Source organism: Melanaphis sacchari, unplaced genomic scaffold, assembly GCF_002803265.2.
Source record: "Melanaphis sacchari strain LSU unplaced genomic scaffold, SCAv2.0 Contig13_pilon_pilon, whole genome shotgun sequence".
Lineage (NCBI taxonomy): Eukaryota > Metazoa > Arthropoda > Insecta > Hemiptera > Aphididae > Melanaphis > Melanaphis sacchari.
In genome coordinates this window covers 2,045,760-2,071,332 of record NW_020270588.1, presented here as the reverse complement: position 1 = coordinate 2,071,332, position 25,573 = coordinate 2,045,760, and the positions used below count along the sequence as shown (strand labels likewise).

At 29.8% G+C, this 25,573-nt stretch overlaps 1 protein-coding gene across 1 annotated transcript in view; it reads right to left on the bottom strand.

Annotated features, from left to right (window-relative positions):
- LOC112591561 (transcription factor collier-like) overlaps nt 1-24,783 on the bottom strand; it is an 84,351-nt gene extending 59,568 nt beyond the window's left edge. Inside the window, exons 1-6 of the mRNA XM_025335404.1 lie at nt 23,780-24,783; nt 14,209-14,362; nt 12,159-12,222; nt 12,031-12,086; nt 1,360-1,433; nt 647-715 (exon numbers count right to left, since the gene is read on the bottom strand). Coding sequence (XP_025191189.1) covers nt 647-715; nt 1,360-1,433; nt 12,031-12,086; nt 12,159-12,222; nt 14,209-14,362; nt 23,780-23,976 — 614 coding nt within the window. The 5' untranslated portion in view covers nt 23,977-24,783. The remainder of the gene's footprint in view (nt 1-646; nt 716-1,359; nt 1,434-12,030; nt 12,087-12,158; nt 12,223-14,208; nt 14,363-23,779) is intronic.
- Nucleotides 24,784-25,573: the final 790 nt, after the last annotated feature.

Genomic DNA, 25,573 nt, shown 5'->3' with positions numbered 1-25,573 from the left:
ACATAAATACCGTTTCACTTTAACCTCAGTCATTTAAATAATTACCCTGGATTTTTTGCCGTCTAATTTAATTCTTCCAAACAATCTGGAAATGCTCTTTGAAGTTTCAATCAGTAATTATGTTTTTATAGCGGGATGTCGTACAATATTTGTTGTTTTTCGTTCTACCGATTACATGAAACAAAAATACCGAGTGCTTGTGGTGTTTTAATTGGTTCTGGGGGAGGATAACGTTAGATAAAAGGCGAAAGAGCAGAAGTTTGTTCAAAGCACCCCACCCGCTGGGACGGCTTATTAGTGTGCGGATCTCTTTGTGGTATTTAAACCATTCCGTTATAAAAGTATTGGGGGAGAGAGCATAACAGAAACGAATGATTTTTTTCCTAAGTGCTAAAGTCGACCAAAAATAAAGAGGGTGAGAGAGCATTAGTCTTTCTATTTTTTTTTTATGCCAAACACAACACGACGGTTGGAAGTATAAATAGCCTATTATCATCTATTGTAATATATTAAAATATAGAAACTATGAAAACATCTGTATTGATGCGTTATGCAATTAACACAAGTCTAAACTATTTTAGGTTAATAAATTTTGGATAAACAATATCAAGTTAAGTATGAATTTAGTAATAATTATCAATCTTACCTGTCGATGATGACTGGATCAGATGGCGTTTCGTTTCTGTTGCCGCAACTTTTCTTATCACAGCATCGACTGCAAACGACATGATGTATTATAATACAAAATAAATACTAAAGAGACTTATATATATATATTGTACATACACGACATGTTCGTAGAACTAACTATTATTACACCGCACCTGTCCCCCGGGGTTTTGGCCCCCCTTCGGTCTTATAAATACGCGCACAACCCCTCACGCGAAGTCAGCTATTGATGGTTTTGTTTACGTTGTATGTACGCGCGTATACTTACGTACAAAATAGCATTGAACCACGTGCATGACTCGGCAAACTTTTCCCCCCAAGTTAGTTTGTGTGATGTGTGTGTGTGTGTGAGTGTGCAAACATTATACACATAAGAGACTGAAGGAATGTCGTTGTGTCGGGGAGGAGCGTGTCAGCGGCCATAATATTTGACCGATAACCGATTCATCAATATATTACTATTGTTATTATTATCACGGTTATATGGTCGCTAACCTATGCCGCCGTCTTTGGCACCTATAAAATGGGGTCGGCTGTTATACCATAATAATAACAATAATAATAATAATAATAATAATAATAATAATAATATCTGCGCACGGTTATGGTGTAGCAGTATGCTTTTAGGATAATACATTGTTAAGGTAAATGTATTAAATATTGTATTCATCAATAATAATAATATGTTACCTGCACATGACTTCGTGCGTTAGCAGCACCCGGCACATCTCTGGATTCTTGTCTTGACCCTCGTAAATGATGGCCTGTAAAATGACAAAATAAAAATAAAGTTTATAGTAACACATGTGTATCAAAAATAAAATAACAATAATAATTGCTATTATATTAATTTAATGTGGAAAAAACACATAGATCTTTTGTACAAAATACGAGTATTAACACGACGAATTTAAAGAGGTTATACGGCAGCTGGGCGTGTGGAGTTTTCCCGTTTTTCTGTAGGCGTTAAATAAATTATATTATAAAATAAAATATATGTAATGTAGGGGAATATATCCAGGTCTATCCCGTGCAACGCATATATAATTCATAATGCGGGCGTTTGATCAAAATAGGCTCAATGAGTGACATATTTTTTTTTTAAATTATGTGTATTTTCTTATTAATATTATAGAATATTCTAAATACCTCATTTATGCTAAAACGGTAAGAATTCTTCGAATATTATAGAATACATAACATTTTTTACGTATACTAAGTAAAAAAAAAGTTATGATTAATAAACCAAATAAACAGTATTCGTTAAAAAAAAAAAAAAAAATAGAAAAATTAACGCAGATGCCTTAAAATACATATAACAGATAATATGTCTATACCGTATATTTTAATTTATAGGCATGCACACCCATATATTATATATATTTATATCATGAATTTGCACTCGGTGTAGCACAGTAGGTACATAATATAATATACGTGCGATATATAATATATCGTGCTGCAGCAGGTCTCCATCGCGCGGCGAAACCGAAAAGGTTAATATTTTATGTCCTATAATGGAAACAATTAAAAAAAGAAGGAGCCCTCCGAGAGCTTATGTAACATATTAAAGTAGCTTAATGGCATTAGCGTTCTGTAATAGATTTTTAAACAATATTCTCTCCGGCGGCCAGGCGCGCACGCGAGGGGATCGTCGTCTGTGATGGCAGGGTGAAATAACGTTGCGGCGGTACACGGTGCACATATAATATATGTATAAGACGGTTAATCCGGAGGTCTTAGGCTCGCCAGAATCAGGGGCACAAGCAATTTTATATATATAAATATACACCGTGTACGGTTCCCGGGCTTTGTGCTACTGTGCGCCACCCCACCCGCTGCTGTAGGATTTACTCGGCAGCACCCACCCTTTTTGCGGTGGACCAATAAATACCGTCTAATTGAATATATGCATATGCTGTGTATACTTACATATTTATCTATATACATAATATAAGTAAATACGATAGTGCATGAGCGGGTGCCTAAGTTTACATGAAATGTTTGCCATCCTAAGTTTTTTTTTTTGTAGTTAATTTACGATAATAATTAATAATAATATTATGTATAAGTATATACATGAAATATACATACGTATCATGCGAATCATTCAAAGTTATTCGACAGAATACTATATAATACTATTATAAAATATAAAATCTAAACGCTTTGTGTGCCAAATTCACTGTGAATTTCTCTGCTATTGGATCGGCAATTATTATTTATGGTCTTAATATGTGGGTGTTGAGTAAACATATCGAAAAAGTTTTGGAGTGACATATATAGGATATGAACAATGGGTGTGTGAAACCGTAATAAATGTTACAAATAGACAGTTTGACTTTGAACGAGCCGATGAGAAATTGGAGGTATGAAAATATGTTTAGGAATTTGTAACTATCATTGCGACCATAATATATATATTATATTCCTAGAAATCTCCTTTGAAGTAATGTATTCCATGAACAATATTAAATGGTGGAAACACAAAGTAGACGCGTTGGTGCCCGCTTCAGGAAGTTTTAATGACTTCTAGGTAGGTATATTATATAGTGAAATTGGCTTTACTTAAAGTTTGCGATCAAGACAGGCGCGGAGGTGGTTAATTAACGAGACCAGACTGCGGTAATATGCTGCGGCGTTTTGATAAATAATAACAATAATTATAATAATAATAATGAACTATTATACTTTTTTAGTAATTATATATATTTTTAAAAATATTTTTTAACGCACATCGCACACAACTGATTACAAGTTTACCAGTACCAAACCCTGTATGTTTCGATTCTCAATCACTGTTGATTGATGCTCGCATCATGATGTATAGGATGGGTACAATTTATGTTACACCTTTAAACTGTACAATGAAGATAGAAACAAATGTCTATAAAATATTATTATATTACATGAATTGCTTGCATAAATCGCAGATTTTTTGTAAACACTGCAATGTTGTCTTGAAACGAGTTGTACTAATGTCTTGATTGGTAGTAGAATATACATTTTAATGGACTATCAAAATATGCAGTAAATGACGAATTTAAAATATTTTCTGCAGTATATATTAAAATATAAAAATAATCCAATTTTTTTTAACTACAGTGGTCGACGGATAAACAACCCAGATCAAACATAATATTATTATGATAATTGATAACTATCTATATTATTATTGATATGTGGGCATATGAATATATTGTGTATACCATAATACTATTTAGTATAGCATGGTAATATGGTATCTATCACATTCTATAATTTGGTGGAATAAAATAGTGATGGTTTACCTCATTGAATAGGTTAAATGGTTATGCTTATCGTATGCATAAATCATTATAGAACATAATAATATATAATATGCGACGTATATCCAAATGACTGCAGTAGTGGGTATATTTACTATCTACTATATTATACCTACTTTACTATTAGTGTATAGATCAATAGTGTAATGTAATAATTGTGCTCTGTTGAGACAATGAAGCAATACGATTTTAAATCCCACAATTAAAACATAAATTCGGACGAATATATAGTATTATACTCATTCGTAAGATAGACATTTGTTGTACGATTTATTATTTTTTGGATCGTCGTAGTGAGGCGCGTACTACTGGCGGTGGTCGTAAAGTAACTGAAAGCACGCGCGCACGTATAATGTATATGATATACGGTGTACATATAAATACAGAGGAAATAACAATAATAATAATAATAATAATAATAATAATACGTAATATATTATAATAATATTATTATGCCGTTGTGTCGCGAGAGCGTGTAAAACGGTGGGCGCGGGGTTGTGCGAGTTTGCGGCAGTAAGTCGTCGTCGTACCTATATTACTTATACGCACACGCACACGCAATTTATACACATAATAGGTATATTGTATACGCGTACTTGTACAGTAATATAATAATATATACGTGAACGGACGCGCGCTACTTGGCAACGCGAAACGGATAGATAAGCGCGTTGTAATTCGCATTGGCATTATCGCGTGCACATCTCTGTCGCGGCCCCGCCACCGCCTCCGGGCCAGCGCCTTGCTCACACGCTCGATGTACGCAATAACATACATTTATATACGTACATATAAGTATATATTAGGTACATATATGTATGTGAATATGTGTGTGTGTGTGTGTGTGTGTGTGAGCGAGTGGTGTTACGATGTGTGTAAAACACTATCAAAACTTCACACAAACACGCACGCACTCGCTTATGTGTAATAATATGCACACTTGCATCTACTATATATATATATACAATATACATACATGTGTGTGTGTGTGTGTGTGTGTATTATACATCCGCAGCGTTATAACCTTTATACACGTTCGGACTGCCAAAAAGGGGGGAGGGTGTATTTGATGCGCGGAGAAGGGCGATGGTATAGTGATGGTACCGAAGAGATAGGGTTAATAATAATATAATATTGTCGTGTGTACACGCACTCGTGTGCGTGTATGTGTTCATATTTAGTGCTATTTATACTATGTGTATACACATATACAGAGACGTAATATCACATTGTCTTTACGCGTGTGCGACATCCACCCCTCTCTCCCAACCAAACCAATACCCCTTGGCCAGGACTCGCAGTGCTGCAATAACCCGCGCGAGTTATATTATACAGAAACTATGTATCCCAGACGAGAAATTCGAGTATAGTAGATATTATTATGTATACATATATAGGCATCTATGCGCCAGTCACTGTAATATACATCCGACCTAAATATACAACACGCGTGTAGATTCGTGATACGAGCACAATATCTCGTCATTCTGCAGCAGTGTCCATCGTAAATGTAATAATTATGGAAATATATATAATATACTTATGTATGTATAAGATTACTTTTGATATACAAACCACATACGCGTTGTATCCAGTGTGTATTGTTATAAAACTGTACCTATCACGCAGGTCTTTATAATATATTACGTTAATATTCCATATGTATTCACAGCTGGCGAATCATCTCAAGTTATACTTATATTTGTCGAATTTCATTTGGGAAGGGGAAATATATATTGGTAATATTTTAATTTTACACATTCCGATTACTACATGAAATCTATTTATTAACGAATAATAATAATTTATATTTTTAATATCTATAAGTTTGTTGTATTTTTCATATTAAAATAAATGATATACAAATACGTATTTACTCGTTTATTTCTATATTATAGTTATGTCGCTGTAAATCGTTATAATATTTAATGGATTGACACACACTGCAGAAGACGACTAAAATGAATATTCATGATGAAATCTGTAGAGAGATTTGATCGAGTGAAATTATCAAACGTTATTTGTTTTTAAACAATTTAAGCAATTTGTACACTACATTTTTGAACCTGAGTGCAATTCGAATATTTTAGATAAGGTAAGGAACGCAGTTCGACAACCACCCTCATTTCTGTGGCACGCTTGCTTAATATATTACAAAATATATTTTTTTTGTGTTTTATACGTACCGCATAATAACGTTTATTAAAATTAAAATTAACATAGGCGTAACTATAATATGTTGCAGAATCGCGGAGGATCAGAAATACTATAACCGTTAAATATAATGTTCCAGAACGATATTTAGAGGTTTTATTTTATGTTTATAATAAAGATTTGTTTTATTTCTGATGCGGAACAATAAGTGCATATAGTATATAAGTAAGAACGAAAAATAGCGTTATAAGCGAGGGACTATATACTATTTTATTATGTTTCCTGATGGAGTAGAACTGTTTCCTACACATAATGTATTAATATATATGTAGTATTAGTTTGTTTTCACAGCGGAACAATACGGCGTATAAACAGAAGAGTAAATTAATGTTTTGTAATCATAAAATATATGTGTTATACTATAGAATTATATCGTTACCATTTTTATTCTGTTTAAGATAGTGCTGGCTATGATGAAAACAATTATGTTAACTAGGTATATGTATACCCATTGAAATATTTGAAATTACGCAATATACTGTATATTATAATTTATAAGTTGTAAAAAATGACAAAAATGTAAATAAATCATCCGTAGAGTTATAAAATGCACTTGCATGGTTTTAATAAATTATCTTACAAAAAGTAATTATATACGTATAGTATATTGATAAGCTTATACTGTTAAATTATATCCAGTATTTACAGAATTATGAAATTAATTTTCAGTTTTATTGTACTTGTATAACTATATATAGACAGGATTAAATGAAGACTGAAAGCTAAAATAAAATTGTTGCAGATGAAATTTTTATTTGTAATGATATATTTATAATATGATAGAATATGACCAATACAAACTATAATGTGTTTACTGATATACGTATTATTGTTCCAGAATCATATAATATGTAAGAAGTGGAATGAAATTTAAAGCATTTTCATTGTCTGCTATTCAATCATAAAATATTCTTAGGTATAATACGTCCCATGCAGTATGTATATGTTTCTATAAAAATTAATTAGATTTTTAAAGTAAAAAAGAACTAATCCTTATAAAATAAAATATATAATTAACAATTTATTACATTTACATATTGTTCGAATTGTACGGTCACATAAAATTATATTTTATCACTACAATACTAGCTGTATTACTTATAAATTTATAATATAGATATTATTCAATAAAATATTATTAAGTATTTAAATCAAAGTTTTAATTAGTAGTTTATAAATATATAAAATATATTACAGTTTTTATTGTGTAATATAAAATATTTTTTTAGATTAATATTAATTACTAAAATATTTAAATTATGATAGTCCTCTAAATCATTTAAGCTCAATACTATGGACATGTCCATTTACCTATGCATATACATTATATTATATTATACATTTAAATAACTCTAAAATTCTTCTTCTAAAATTCGATTAGATGCATTAAAATTTAAATAAAAAATTATTTAGTTAACAATTCACTGAAAAAGTAGAGCTCTTATCAAATAAAAATCGATGATAACTCTATGAGATATTCTTTAAATGGTATAAAAATATGATTATATTTTGAAAATCTTATCTTTAGATTAACTAAATAAGTCTGAAATGTTGAATAAATTAATTATTAAAAGAAAACAATAGAAGAGAATAATATGCTCGATGAATCACTTTATCTGTATGTAATTGATGTCCATGGATAGAATATGGTTATTAGGGTTTTAACTTAAACTTTTAAGTAATTTAAAAATCGGTGGACATTAATGGGCTTAAGTGAATTCTATATTATAAAATTCATGGAACACAAATTCAGAATGACCATGTTTAGGTACTTATAAAATTAATAATTTTATATCTTCTTCGGATTAGATTACATTATATATATATATATATATATAGAATATAGTACAACATTCTTGTTGAAATTAATTATGGTAAATAATATATTTGTAATGCATGAATACACAAATATCACGTTTATTCATGCGAATTGTCACGCAACAGGTTTCATAATAGTTCCATTTCACGTGCGCGTGTATCCAACTAAAATACTATCTTTATAACATTATAAAGATAAAATATATAATCTACAATGCATTTAAATATATAGGTATAGAATGTCTGCAGATTTGAAAATTAGATTAAAGTGTTCATTTTATACGTTTTTGTCGTATATTCTTTACATAAATATTTAGTATATATAACACACTTATATGTAACATTACCTTTAATATAATATCCTTTGCTCACATTTCTATACATTTTACTTAGATATGATATATATATATATAAGGACCTCGTAGAATCATACAATTTTTTAGTCGTTGCGAACCTAATATCGTGTTTAAGTATTCAGTGCCAGTTTAGTTTTATGAATTACTATAATTTCTATCACAAATAAAAAAAAAAAAAATAAATAAAAAAAGAATGTTTGATTAACGGAGGTTTTTGGGTATATAGAAGACCATTTACCTAGATATACCATTTAGGGGGAAGTTGAAAATAAGGTAATTCAAAATATTTTAATTTACGTACCTATCTATATTTTCAAGTCACAAAAGTGATTAGTAGACCACATCGAACAAGGTTTACATAATAATACATAGACAATATGTTTAATGTATATATATTTATTATTTTTTTTTTTGTATCCCTTAGCATCATAAGTAAAGGGACTTAGAAAATGTTAGTGTTTCTATAATAATTTATTAATTTTTAATAGTTAACAGTTAAAAAATAAATGTATATTTTAATATTTTATGGTGGTAAACAACTAAGTAACTGTCTTTGATAATTAATTTAAGAGTTTTGAAACGCAGGGGCGTACTTAGAAATTTTTCAAAGAAAGTCCACATTTTTAAAATATTAAACAATTATGTGATTAAAAAATCAACAAACATATTGATTTATTAACTTAAAATTTAAACAAAGTGTTAAATATTACATGTCAGTTAATAAATGGTGAAAGGGGGGATCTAGACCCGGGACCCCCCCCCCCTGGGTACGCCCCTGTTAAGATGATAATGTAATTGATATATGTTTTGATCGAATCGGGGTGAGAGTATTGATAGCTGTTGATATATTTTTGCTTGGAAGGTTGCATTTTATTTTAAAGTTTTCATAAGTACGGTATTCATTTACATAAACACTTGATGTTATTAGTTATATTACTGTTAACCTATCAGGTACCTTAACTTCAAATCAGAGATTACGTGATGTTATATTTTAATATTATGTACCTATAAATATAGCATTGCTCCCTAGTCCCTTTCCACTTCACCCAGATGAATGTCGTATGATATACTCGTAGTATATTATTATTCAAGTTTATACCTACCTATAATGTAATAGGTAATATACTTATAATGTGTAATTATGTTGTATATTATATTATTAGTATTATATTGGTACATCGTACAAGGGCGAGGAAATCGAGAATAAAAAACAAGGGATGTTTAAAAAGAGATGCGGTGGAAGGACCTAGAGAGTTTCGATTTTAACGAATGTAATCGTAATAATAATCGTCACAAACACGACGACGACGGTCGTGTGCATATATACCTATATATATATATATATATATATATATATACGAATAAATAAAACATCATGTATAATATGCGTGTTGATAAAGCCGTTTAGTGGGCGTACGCCGGATGGACAGTAACGGCGGCGAGCGACGCGCGTCACTGAGAGGATCAGATTGTGGTGGCGTTGTATGCGGTGGCGGTGGGAATGGTGGGGGGGCGTGGCACGTGCCGCCGCCACTGCACACGCACACACGTATTTATACTCTCCTGGCCGTGCAGCGCACGTGACGTTCGAGTAATATAATATTTTTTATAATTCTGTATTGTACATTATAATTAAAATTGTATACGATCACGCGGGTCTAAGAACGTAGCGACAAACGCGACCCACTGGTCCGATACGTATGCGATATTTGCTAGGAACTTATAAAATAATATGTGATGCAAGGCGTTGCCACCGTTGATGATATCCGTACCAAAGATAATGATTGTGTCTTATCTGACCGAGATAAAAAGGTCGTATAATATTGTAAACATATATAAAATATAACGATATAGGAAACGAAAACTTCTGTGGAAAACAAATTATAACCGATAGACACGACGATGCACGAAATTTGAATGGTGTTTTTTTTAAAGGTAAACGCTCATTTTCTCAAAGTATTTGTTCTCATTACAACACCGTATATTTGAAAAAATTCTAAACTTTAATATTTTTGTATTACAATTAAGTTTTTTTACTTTTTTGAATGATATTTTTCGTATTCAGAAGCAGGATTTTTTTACCGGAATTATTTAGTAGGTATGTGACCAATTATAATATTTAAAAAAAACAATTTTCTAAAAAGTTAATACTTAACGGGAAAATACGAATATTTATAATTTTGCTATTAAAAGAATCACTTTATTGTTTTATAAAAGGACAGAGTTTGGATTTATAGATCGTAATTACGTTTTTTTTTTTTGTATTTAGCTTCGGGTATAAAACTATTACAGCTCAACGATTATAATAAAATGCTTAATATTAAATACATAATAGTGAAATTAAGAGTAATCAAAATTAAAACTACATTCGAATATATGGCAGTACGATTAGTTGCGTTGTGTTAATACATAATAATACGAGTACCTACGTACGTTTGATAAATCGATTGATTTTATCGTGTTCTTATATAGATTAGTAAATCGCATAAATTGTATTCGCCAGCATCTAAACAATTTAATAATAATGTAATAAAATCATGCAGTTAGTATACCTATATACAGAATAAAACCGTAAACGTCGGTCCTTTACGAATACACTTCTCGACCCTTTTCGTCGACAATATCTCTTTCTGACTAAAAAAAAAAAAACCGGAAATTAAATGCAAATAAAACCTTTTTTTCATTCACTTCGTGAATGAAAAAAGTCACCCGTTGTTTACTTCAAATCTCATCGTTCTTTGAACATACATGATGCGTATATTATACGTATAGTACCTATTTACCTACTATATATTATAATACTAACGTTCAAACTCACGCGCGTGCCTAAACAGCAACGTAAATAATCATTATGCAATTGAACGTGTCGTTTAGTATTGGCTTCCGAATTCCGATTGTATTTTTTTTGCCACGAAAACGTATGAATATAATTTGATATAGATAAATTGCATATGTTGTAGTTGCATTATACTAGTTATTTAAAACAGTCGCAATTTTATACTATTCGATTAACGGTAGGTACATAACAAAACAATATTATTTATAAAACTGCTGTAACTACATATTTAAACGATATGTACTTTTTCATCAGTGATGATTGATGACATATTCAGTTTTTTTAGCGATTTTATCGAAACATAAGTACATATATGTTTTGTATATTATAATAGATATAAGTGTTCACACTAGGTCCATGTTGGGTTTTGAGTTTTGGGCGGAACACGTGGGGGGAAACGTTTCATTCAAAGTAAAAATTGTTACTGTCATTAAGGAATAAATAAACTTATAAATTCTTAATAGTCACTTGCAATTAACTTGCTAAGTATTAATTAAATTTAAAGTCGGAATAATGTAATTGGATTGCCAACTTCACACTCATCAATTAATCGCTTTCAAATAGGAAACAATCCCAATTAAACATCGCACGTTAAAAATCACAAAAACGTGAAAAAAACAATTAATCGCTTTTTATTTTTTGCATCAAATTTATCTCTCGTGGTATTTTTTTCTAATCCGAGTGCATATTATTTCAATATAATAGTGATATCGTATATTATATAACATTTAAGATCTCTGCGTACTAAATATTTATAATATTATAGTTCATTATTGAACGTATACTTATTATTAATCATTACTTCGTTAGAAAAAATAAAATCACTCACCTGTTTGGTAACGGTATCGATGAGCCTCACATATATGTCTTGTTCTTGTCGCACACCTAAATAAATAAAACAGTATCGAAATTAGCTTAGTTACAGACTGCTTTTGAGCAACAGCGCACGTTCATTACCATTAGCATACAACAGCTGAAGTCTATACTGAATACCGTTGTTGGTCTTCTGTGACTCGGATTCCTGAAACGTACATACAAGATTCATGTTTGATTATGTATTACAGAAGATTTTGTACGAGCGCGGAATCATCAAAACAAACAAACTTTGACTTATCGAAACATGCACTTTATCGTCAAACATATATCTCATCCGAAAGTCTATAATAAACCATGGGCGCCATCGTCTGTGAACACTATGCAAATATCCACGACATATAAATATAAAAGTAAGTCGAGTAGAGCGAACGAAGTGGACAACGAGTGAATACGTACTTAGGTACCAACATATAAATGTGCATTTATAATTCGCGTCACATTCACATGGATATAACCGCAACATACAAATGTTTTCCGTACAGTAAGCAGTGTTCGTTACAAGATTGAAATAGATTAGGTCTATTTTATTTTGGGTACGCAAAAAAAAAAACTATCGATTGCTCGATGTTGGATATAGGTTGTTAAGTATTAAAAGAGAATACACTATAATGTCTAAATGTGCAGTTTTTGTAAAAAAATTGTATTTATATATAAAATATCGTATGGCTATCATAAAGCGTCGTTGAAAATTCATGACATAATATAATATTATTAATAATAGCAGGTTTTGACGACATTGCATATGTTTGTTGGATACTATATAATATATTTCCAGGCGTTAAGAAATAAATTCTATCTCATTAATCATGATTTACACCAGTATTAATCTGAAGCCTGGTAATTATGAACACGAAATTCCAATTGTCAGATGGCTAAAATTACATTTTGAACTATAATAATAATCGGCGAATAATTACTTAAGCAAATTTGTACATTAATCATAAAAAATTTAAATTGTATTTATTTGACAATATGATCATGGTAATTCTGGAGATCTATATTTTTAGCACATTATAAAAATAAAAATATATGGATAAATAATCTATGTTAAAAAGGTCATTGCTGTATTTTTAAAATGAGTAATGAAGTTGTATTATTATCAAAACGGAAAGGGATTGTGATGCAATCATGTGATGTACATGCACGTACCTTCAAATACAATACAATATTATTATTATATCAATGTAATATGGATACATGGATGAATTCCCTTACAAATACTATATTATGTCGTATATGATATTATAGTTCTCCGAGGTAGTGTTTTGTTGTATTTAGTAGTGTAAATGAATTTTGAGCGGTAAATTAATCGATCGCATCCAAATGACGTGTTACGAACATAATTAATCATGAAATTCTGAACGCAAAATACGATATTATTATTATAGATTAAGTAGTCACGGCATCCAGCGTCATATTTGACATAACACCTTAACAGGTAAAGTGACGGTTAATTTATGTACAATGATGCAAGTGTATGACACATTATTAAAGCGCGTAGATTTGTATAATTGGGAAACACGGAGTGGGTATTTGTATGTATTAAATCATTATACTACTATTTGTAGCGTTTATACCATTATTGTATTTATTACATCGAGTTATGCATATTGTCGTCACCTACTTTTGGATAAACTTAAATCCGGATTAACCCATCGAGGCTTTTGTATATTATATTATAATCATCATCTCTCAACTCACTGTGTGTGACAAATGGGTTTCGCACCAAATTGGTTTTAAATAAACACAGGCTGCAACGATATTAGGGATGATGATTGATGACGAAACAAAACGACAATGTGAATTTAATAAAAAAAAATACATAAATAAACACACGCATCATAATGTTAAATTCTACATCATTATTATTTAAATTAAAAATAAAAACAGGGCCAAACGTCGTGTATTCCTGTTTTGTTATTTAAATGTTGTACTACACAAATAGGTATAACATATTATCATACATAATAATATTATATATTATATACCTACTGTAAAATACACGCTGTCTGTACACACATTGTACTATACACTGTACGCACGATTAGATAAAACGTATATATAGATAAGTTGTAAAGGAAACATAAATAGTAGTTACTTATAAACAATATATACATATAATAAAGCTTACCTGATCCTTTTCGATGAATCCAATGAACGCAGTTCGTTCGATTTCAATTGGCTGTTGAGACCTGTCGTACAGCGCGATCACGAAATGAAAAAAATTGGATTTTCTCAGATTGCTAGGAGGTTGCTTTTCAAAATGTGCCCTTCCCACGCCGATACTGTAAATAAATAAAATAAAATAAACTTATGGATATCATATATTGTGAATATTTACGATGGAATTATAATATATTATACACATAATAAGTATATCATGCTACCTATTATTACATATTATAAACCTATAATCTATATATAAATATGAGTTGTTCAACATATTTATGTATGCAGATAAATTAATGGAGAACTAGCAAGTCTAGCTTTAATTTATTTCATATTATTATCTACAGCAAGGAACAATATTCGTATACATAATAATATGCAAGTTCACGTAATATAATATGTATTTGAGTGCGAGTTTGCGTGCGTTAATATCAAACCGAATCACAATACAATATTATAACAATAAACATATTATGTTGCAACAGATATTCAAATAAGTTCACCTCGATGAAAAAATTAAACAGACATGTATTTCATGAAATTGTAATTGTTGTTATTTTTTAACAAACGCTAGTAAAAAATGTCTGAGCGTATAGACCACTTTTTCGAAAAAAATTTTTCAAAATTTGTTTTAAATTTAAGTATAAAAGATCAATTACATGATATATAATTGTATTACTATAGTATGTAGGCACCTACAATATTATTTTTAATGTTCTGTTGTTATATTTCTGTTGCATAAACTGTTGTAATTTATGATTGCTTTTACTAGCTCAACTATGGTAAATAACTCTATAATATTATGTATAATTTTATATATAAATATTTATACTAATATATAATAGTTATAAATATATATTAATTTGTATGTTTGATTTATTTACTACAGATAATTTTAAACCACGAATTTTGAATATAACATTACTATGAGTATCATATTATAATATCTGCTTTTATAATAAGTCGTTCGTATCGTGTAATTCATCAATATTCGTTATATTATTATTGTGCAACATTATCCTATACTACTGAACTAAAATAATTATTGACTAATTATATTGGAGTTTTTTAAAATGTACGTCCAAACGTTTTTGAAAAAAACTTTTTTTTGTCGAAATTTATTTTTAATTCGTTCTGTATAATATTATTAAACGGATAAGATAATTGGAGATGGTAATTCATAAATATATACATAAATACATAATGAATAAGCTGAAATATGATGTGACAAATATAGATTAATTAGAGGAGACTAGGATAGTGAGTATAAGATAAAGAAGAGATAACGGAATGCCGAATTCAATGGTGTAATACTATATGACATAATCAAAAATCAAAATTGGATTTCATGATCGCTTTTATTGGTTTACACAGCTTAATATTGTACACGAGAAGGATTGAACGATTCAAACAGGTAGCTGGAGGAATCTTGTTGTTTTTCTTTTATCATATTCTAATTATTGATCGGATGACAATGTGTTAATAATAATATTTATACATTAAATATAAGGTATGTTGAGGCGTCAATGTAATATAATAAACATGCATGGACCATGAAACCGACTTAGTGGTAGGTGACAGCATACGAAAGAGAAAAAAAGAAAAATACATCGGCACGCTAATATTATATGTTATATTAATATGTACCGCTTTCCAAATAATTGGCGTGTTTTGTTTTTGATAAAACGATTATTACCGTCTTCATCATCATCGTTATCATTATTATCGTCACCGTCGTTGACGAACTTCCATGTATTGCGAGTACGAAAAAATTGCACAAAACATACGAATCGCGAATGATTTGTGTTTCAAATTCTCATATAAGCGTAAATATATTATTTTCTATGCGTTATATTATTTGTATTTTATTATCGCTACTGTTGTGTGGCTGTTGTTATTCGTTTAATGAATATCAACGTGTGTTTATTCGGTTGGTGGTGTAAACCATGATGTACACGGACACCCACTTCTACTCACCCCCCGAACAACCACAGTGTTTCGGGTATTTCACCAATTATTAATTTATTCTTTATTATTATTATTACTATTATTATTATTGTTGTTTCAAGCGGCCGACGCACTCGCCGTAATTAATTTATTGACTTTTTTCTCATGTTTTAGTTATCTATATATGTTATAATTTATAACAAATAGCCCCGTTTTAAACCGACACAGGATAGCCAATAATAATAATAATAATAATAATAATAATAATAATAATAACAATAATACACTGTCGTCACAAACATAATATTAAAAACATCTACTGACAATATGTGTACATACATATACACACACATATTGAAATACAACATAAACATACAACTATTGAACTATATATTGTACAAGAATGTGTGTACAATGTATATAGGTGTGCAACGTTATATTATTATATATTAGACATTAGTCGTAAACTTACTTAGCTAAAGAGTTGATCATACGCATTAACCAAATTTGATTTGTAATTAAGACGCCTTTACAAGTTTTTTCTTTTAAATATTTTCTATTTTTACTTAAGCAATAAGCACATATTGTTATGGCGGGTAAAACTCAAAATTTAGCAACGTAGTATTAACTCTTAATTACTGGGTTGCCGTGATGGATACCCATCCATTTCATTAGTCATTCATTATAATATAATACTGCGATAAGACTTCATTGGTGTGTCATAATTAATGAATTACTTCAACGAGTATGTTTACGTCATTATACGGATTGATTCACCCTGTATGCAATATTACATTTTTAAATAATTACAGACATTTAAGCTTTAAGGAGTACCTTCTATGGGTTAGATTAGGTTAACTAACCTGATGTAATATACAACTGTATTTTTTTTTAAATAAAAAAGGGATTATTTCAACTGCAAAATGCACAATTCATCGAAAAAATAGTTTCAATGAGTTATTGAACTTAGGTACTTAAGTACTATAAGGATAATAATAATGAAATGTTTTGTCTAGCACTTAATTATTACGAAACGACAGACAATTTTTCAAAAGTAAAAAAATATGAATAGATTGATATTAACTGATATAACATTTTAAGAATTATTATATTTTTTACCTATTATAATAATTATCATAAACGGTTCTTTAAACTCATCTTTTGAATTTTTATTTGGATTTAAAAATATTATATGACTAATAATTGCCAGAAAAAATGGAAAAAATGGTGTTTTTATTGCCACAGGGCACTCCTTAAATTACATTATAATCCTTAGGATTTATATATACTTATATCTGCTAAAAAGTCATAAATTTGAATTTAAATGCATATAATTAAATGAAAAAAAGGGGATGAGCATGCTTGGTAAATCACAGTGTTTAATATTATTGTTATTAGGTGCCTTCCTATACTCAATTAACAATTATCCATATAAATAATATTAAATAATGTTACTTTCTTTGAATATACATATTATATAAAAATAATTTATTTCAATGGAGTAATAAACCGCTATCGCAATACTATTAATTTCATACCGTATTTAGCGGAAACCGATTTTATCTATATTGTGTACACTTATGTAAACATTAAATATTTATAATTAATAAGTAAATAATCTAGAAAATTTTAAATAATAAAATCTTGATACCTAAAACTTACAAAAAAAAAAGATATAAAAATGTTGAAATTACTTAAACTTTAAAGTTATAAAAACACAAAGATAAACATTATTATTTCTTATAGATTCTAATTCAATTAATTTTATAAATCAAATATTCACATTAAATAATAAAATGCAACAAAGTTAATTATATAATTCTATTTTACGTACAATTTTATTAATATTTATTTTTTATGCTTAAAAAATAGAAATATTTTATTAAGTTAAAATTATTTATCATAAATTAAAAGAAAATCATAACATTTTTTTTTCAATTATTAAAAAATGATCAATAAAAATTTCAAAATATTCAAATAGTTATTTAGTCATTGAGAAATTAAAAAAAATAGATTTCTAAAGAGTATTGCGATGAGTTATTATTTCAAAATTTAATTTTTGTTTGTTTAAATTTTTTTAAAAAATATTCTGATTTAGAATATGAAATAAACAAATCATGTTATTTAAAACTAAAAAAATTATAAAATGATAAAAATTAATTTTTTATTTTTAAGAAATTTTTTTTTTTAAGAATGTGTTATTAAGATTTTAAACTGTACAAATATGTCTACAAAAATATAAGAATCATTTAGTTGCTTGCACAAAGATACACGGAAAATTGTACACAGGGGATTTCCGTCTTAACCTGGATTGGTTATACGATTATAATAATCTATAGTAGTCAAATGCTTTATGGAAAAGTTTAAGTATTGTAAGTTTATAATTTATATACTTATATGTAATTTTATATTTAGAGGTGCCCAGAATCTACTCTAACCATTGCAAAATAAAGTTTCTAATTTTCTTAGGGATCGGTTTATTTGATGATGAATGTCATTTATTATTATAAATAAAACAATAATAGTTAATTAAATAATTTTAATATTTAGAAATCTCAAATTTACTATATTTTAAATTCAGTTTGTTGTCTATGTATTTTGTATAATATTTATAAATTTATTTTACTTATTTGCATACATTCAAATCTGCGTTTTTCGATTTTTTGGAATTTGAAAAATTGATACACTCTCTTACAGAAACAACTTATATAATAATTGATTTAATATTATTAATAAAAGTCAAAAAATGAGTATCAAATGTAGGAGTGTTATTAAAAAGTTCATAATTCTTATGAACAGTGTGATGTACATATTTTTTTATGTTAGAGAAAAGTTTTTTACGCGTTTGTAGCATCATTGCTCATATGGATACCCAAAGCATTTTATACTTTTATGTATAGGTACGTGTATTTACGTATTTATACATACGGATGTTGTATTAAATTGTATGAAAATTAAGTAATGAATCATTGCCACTTTCTCATCTAAAAAAAAGTCTATGAACCTTTCATTAACCGGAAATTATATATACCTACATTTTATCATATGTACGTGTTTCTGAGATATATCTAACCTTGTAGGTATAGTATATAGATATATACAACATACTGGACTGCAAACTTTTTTTTTCATTATTACAAATTTTACACGAAACTACGAATATTAAATATCAGCTAACTTTCAGTGTTTAAATAATAATAATTTATGATTATAATATTACATTTGTACCTATATATTTTACCATCTGCAAGTAGGACATAATCTCTAACCACTGTGTGCTTGAACCGGAATACCGTATAAGTGTATAATATACTATGTATATTTATATAAATCAAAATACCATCTGAATGTTTTTACTAACTGTATGGTATTTATTGTATTTTGTTAAATTGTAATCTGTAATTAGCAATATCGAAGCTAAGTTTTATTTATTTTTTATTTCATGAGAAATATCATCACTATACCTATAATAATGGCGAGAAAAAAAAAATCAAACTATTGGATAAATTAAAAGCAGGGGCAGATTTAGAAATTGTTCATTGATAGTGGGAGAGGGGGGGATAGAAAGCAAAAAAAAAGGTCATCAGATAAAAAAAAACTTGGCCCAATAATACCTTTTTTTATTTAATTTTTTTTTTGAGGGGGGGACCGTCCCTTTCGCTCCCCTTTGATTTTAATCAGCCCCTGATTAAAAGTCAAATAATAGTACGATATACTTGTATTGCAGTGTATGATTTATATCAATTTCAACGCAAATCACCAATTGATGTTCTACATATATACATACCTACTATCTGAATATGAATATTACATACATTACTTATTCTATTTATAATATATACTTAATATATACGTATTCAATATATTTTATAAGCCCATATTTGGTGTTTCATTTGTTTGTCAATTGAAAATGGTTTGGGAATATATTTTTTATAGATAATATAAATTGTTAATACTTGTAGAGCTAAATAAAAGTTACGAGAATATTATCATCACAGTTTTTTATGTGAATGAAAATATTATATGTATCTAAAAAAAAAACATCGTTTGTAAATACCATTTACCATTAGGAATTTATTAATACAATTAACTCATCAATTGTATTATATACTTATATATTATTGCAATCTATTTGGTCAAACATCTCGTATTTTATAACCAATAAATAGATGCTTATTATGAAAATAACAGTTTTAAATATTTTTACGTTACATTATTTTTATACGTGTAGGTATAAGGTATACCATAAAATTCGTAAAAGTATAATTATTATGTAATAAATATAATTTACAGTTTACACAATGCAATGTACAATGATTTCATTTATTTAATTATTAAATTTTAATTAAACCATTTTCAATAAATTTAATGAATGAATAAAATGGATCATGCATATTATATTTTTATACAATATTCTCAATCAGAACAAAATAATTGATCAATAAAATTTAGAAAAATAAAACGGGCTTGATTAATTTTAGTTAACTTGCAGTAGTTTATTTTAATAATTAATAGACAATTAAGTTTTAACAATTATTGTTATAACATTTATGCTTTATTTATTTATTTCATTAACATCATATGTAATATTGTGAGTAAGTATAGGCGTATCACTTAATCACTTTATCTATTGCTGCTGAAGTAGTCAGAATTAGTTAAGCTGCGTTAGTAGAATATTACGTGCACATATATGAATAATATATATTTGAAAATGTAATTACTTATAAAAGAATATTGAATTTTCAAATAAATTTAACTGCTAAATTTTTACTATACCGTTTTTTTTTTTTTTTTTTTGGTTATTGCTAAGTACGCATCGTTCAATATGTACGGTTTGTTTTTAAAATACGAATATACCGATGTACTTATCTACTGTAATAGGTGCATAAATTATATTTTATGTATTAATATGTGCATATACAGCATATTCTACATTAGTATCTATATAAGTGATACCACGTAAACGTTTCGCTTTATAAACACATATTTTGTATTTAAATATTTTATAGTAACGTCGGAAAAATAAAGGATACAAAAGTATGCAGTAAAATGCACTCGTTTATGTAAAATGAGACTATAATAATATAAGAATGAAAAAAATAAATTAAATTAATGTGAGTTGTAGCGCTGTTTTATTGCATACTCTAAACGCCGTGGCAAGGTTCAAAACATAAATACTATTTATTGTATACCTATATAATTCACTAAGCAACGTTCGAGTGGCTACGAATGAATAAATGGACTACTTTTCCTTATATTTTTTTTCGTACAATAAATACTGTTGCGATCAAAATCACGACGATAAGGGTCGAACAATGAGACAGAATATGAAACATATTATATAGGTACACTCATCCAGTTTTAACATTGTGCGATCGTGTTTGTAATATTATATACTTATAAAAGCAAAAGTAAAATAATATATATATATATATATATATATATACACATACACACACACATATCACATACACACACACATATTTATATATATATGGGTTCCCTAGCTACCTTTATATATTTATACGTATGAAAAGCCTCAGGAGAATTTATTCAAAACCCTATGAGATATGCTGTCTTGTTTACATAATCAATATTTGTACCTATAGGTGGTCTTTTTGCTCGTTATGGCAGATTTAAGTCATTTTTTTCCATCTCTGTTTTATAAAGTCACTTTTTTTTTAATATTTCTTTTTTTCCAGTCCTTTTAACCACCCTCCACAACAGCCCTTATATACCTTTTTTGCTGATTAAAAATAAATAAATATACAATTTACAGTCTGTTAAATTTAAAACAATAATTAAGTTTGTTGATTTTAATAATTAAAAGCTGGATAGCGTGAAGGTAAGAGGCTTCTAGCGACACTATTTCAATCAGAATATGCTTAACTATGGCCATTTATAAATTCTTAATACAATACTAATTGTTATTGTACAATTTGAGAAGTCAGTAAATTTATCATAGTAATATAAATACACTTTTTTTTTACTATGTATTTTTAACCATCATTATATTTACATATATATTTTTATTATACCATTTACCTTCAAACACGAATCTACTCAACAATTTAATTAAGCACTCTTAAATATTTCAGAGATTATCTTTTGTGAATTATTAAAAACATTATTGTATACCGGAAACTTAATTTTTAAATTGAGAAATGTAAATACTTAAAATAGTAACGATATAAATATATAATAAATTATGATATAAATGCTTAAAAATATTTTACTAAAAATAACTAAACATTGATAGTTTTAAGATATAATTTTACCGTTAATCTATAAGTATATTATAAATGCTTATTATTATGAGAAAAAACTATAGATACTTTTAAATAATTTTTTAATAAATAAATAAATATTACAGGTACATTTAACAATTGAATAATTCAATAGATAGCGTACTTTTGCTTTTAAGTATATTTATACTATTTAAAATGAGTGACTATATAGTATATAAATTTTGAACAAATGCAAAAAAAATAAATAAATTTATGAGTTTTTTTAAATATTAAAATAATATTTTTATACTAATATATATATATATACCTATAGGTATCTACTCGGAACACTTTCACGTAACTCATAAAATTTAATGTTACAGTTAGGTACCCATGTGACCTTCATGATAGTATATTTTTTATTTACTCGTAAAATGGAAAAAATATCGACATATTATAAAATTGTTTCAAGGTTATGACATTTTTTTTAATTTTAATCACTCTTACAAAAATGCAATTATTTTAAATTATGCACCACGATGTAATATTTATATATATATGGGTTTAAAATATAAAACATGAGAAGTAATTATGGTAATGTGAATTTTATTCATAAAAAATTGTGTATACCAATTCCAATAATTTGAATTAATTACAATCAACATATTGTGTACTTAACACAATTTATAATTTAGTATAGACTATATAATATGCGTTTTGATAATATGTTTATATAAACTCAGTAAACTCTTCGATAACTTTGTGTATATATATATATAAGTAATAGGTGTAAAAATACCTAAAAAAAATTATTATAATTTATTTATTGGTATTATTAAAATTACGTTATTAATAATTCATATATTTATATAATTTATGTATATACATAAATAGGTACCCGTTATAATATACATGTCGGATCAATACCGACACTGTCCAACGGTTGATCGTGAATATTATTCAGGTCGGGTACGTACCGCAACGATCAAAACGATCGAGTCGTGAACAAATTGACATTATAAAGAAATTTTACATATTGTATTTTTTCCAGGAGAAAAAAAAATATGAAAATTATACTACCAAATTTTTATGTAGTATAGAATTTTGATAATGAGACGATCGATATGTAATGAAAAATTTTTCAACGTATATGACGAATTATAATATTTATATAATGTAAATATATTAAAGTTAAAAATTTTTTGATTTAAAAATATTTAATTTATCAAAGTTCTATTTTTATCTTTATCCATAAGTACCTATATACCTACAACTTTATCTTATTATTTAAATATGTTACGAAACTACAACGGAAGTGGACCTCGTAAAAACTAAGAATAGTAAAAATGTTTTTCATACCTGCTCTGATCGATGATGGAGGGTTGCATCCATGAACGGGGAACGGACAGCTGTGAGTTGGCCAAAGGTTCTTCTTTGAGCCCGGTAACTGGACCCCGGAGCTGGTGATGGTGATGATGGTGATGATGATGGTGCAGTCCGGATATACCACCGGGCGTTCCGGTATCTTGGTGATGGTGGTGGTGCAGGCCGAACATGAGGCCGGCCGCGGTGGCGTTCCGGTGATGGTTGCCTGGCGTGGCGTACAGTTTGCGGCCCCACGCGGCCACGGGGTCCAGTTCGCCGCCACCGCCGCCACCCACTACGCCGTTACCGCCGACGACGCCACCGCCGCCGCTACCGTTACCGACATTGCCGACAACGACGCCGCCGCCGCCGCCACCACCGCCGCCCAGCGTGCCCAACGTTGACTGCCAACGTGCTGCCGCGACCGCGGCGTCAGCGTCGCCGCCGGTCGCGCCGCCCGTCCAGTAGCCGGCGCCGGCCACCGTCCGTCCGTCTTCTTCCGTCGACACCACCGTGATGCCTTCCGGGCCCACCGCCGTTCTATACGTGTCCGTCAACGTGCGTGCGCGATGTATACAATCGGGTGATGTGTGTGCGGACTGCGGGCACGCGTTTAACGTGAAAATGTTAAAGCGGAAATATTTGTTGGCATGCAGTAGCGAATGTTGTCGGCCGATGACTTTGCACAGATGTTGATCAAAAAAATATTATAAAGTGTACGTAACGTGGAGGACGTTTGTCGGACGACCGTCGTCTCGCGGCGACAGAAACGCGGGAGAAAACAAATATATCATAGAACAAAACGAATTAATTTTTAATAACGGTGAAAACGTTATTCCCGGTGGTGCATTGGCGATCGGGCGCACGTGTACCGTGGCATAATAATACACCGTCGTGCGACGCGTACGGGACGTCTTGCAAAGAAACGTAGAGGAAATGCAATAAAAATAATTTCTCGGCCCGTGTGCACACAGCGACTATGGTCGTCCCGGTGGGAGTGCGCGCGATACTCTAAACGCAACGCCGCCGAAACGTTCCCGCGGACAGTGTGCCGCTGTCGCGTGCGTGCGCGTAAAAGGGAGCGCAGGCGCGCCCGTGCCCGCCCCACCGTGCACTACCGCCGTCCGGCCGTGTCCGGTGCCGCTGTGTGCGTTGGTGACCGCACGTGTGTGCGTGAACGTTTGGCCACGTCCATGCGGCCGCGGCCACGCCCACAGGCCAGCAGTGCCCGGGTGTTGGCGACTCCGCCTGCCGGCCAATCGCCGACTGCCGATGCCACTGGCCGTCGTCCACCGGCGGCGTGTCGGTACTCGCACACCGGCCGATGCTGCCGCGCCATGCGGACGCCGAATGCGCGTGCTGCCGTCCATCGTCGTCTCGCGACGACGAAAACGACGAACTTACTGATTTGCGTAGGCACGCGACTTATTTTACGCTGTAGGTACACGACGTACTACACCGTAAATACGATGTTTTAGGTATACCGTTCATTTTACGGGCGTACCTATACGTATAGGGTGCCAAATTTTCACGGAAAAATTTGTGTACATATACCGAATACTCTTATTTTTCCACTCGCGGTCTTGCACTGATGTATCGTTCAATAATAATAAAATATTTGACTTCGAATTAGGCATTATCATGTATAATATATGGATTTATATAATATTTTATAGGTACCTATAATATGTTTATTAATATAAAACGAGAACAATAATTTATTACAGTTCTAATATCCGATTAAACAAATTACCGAGGACTTAAATTATTAGGGTGTATTAATACTTA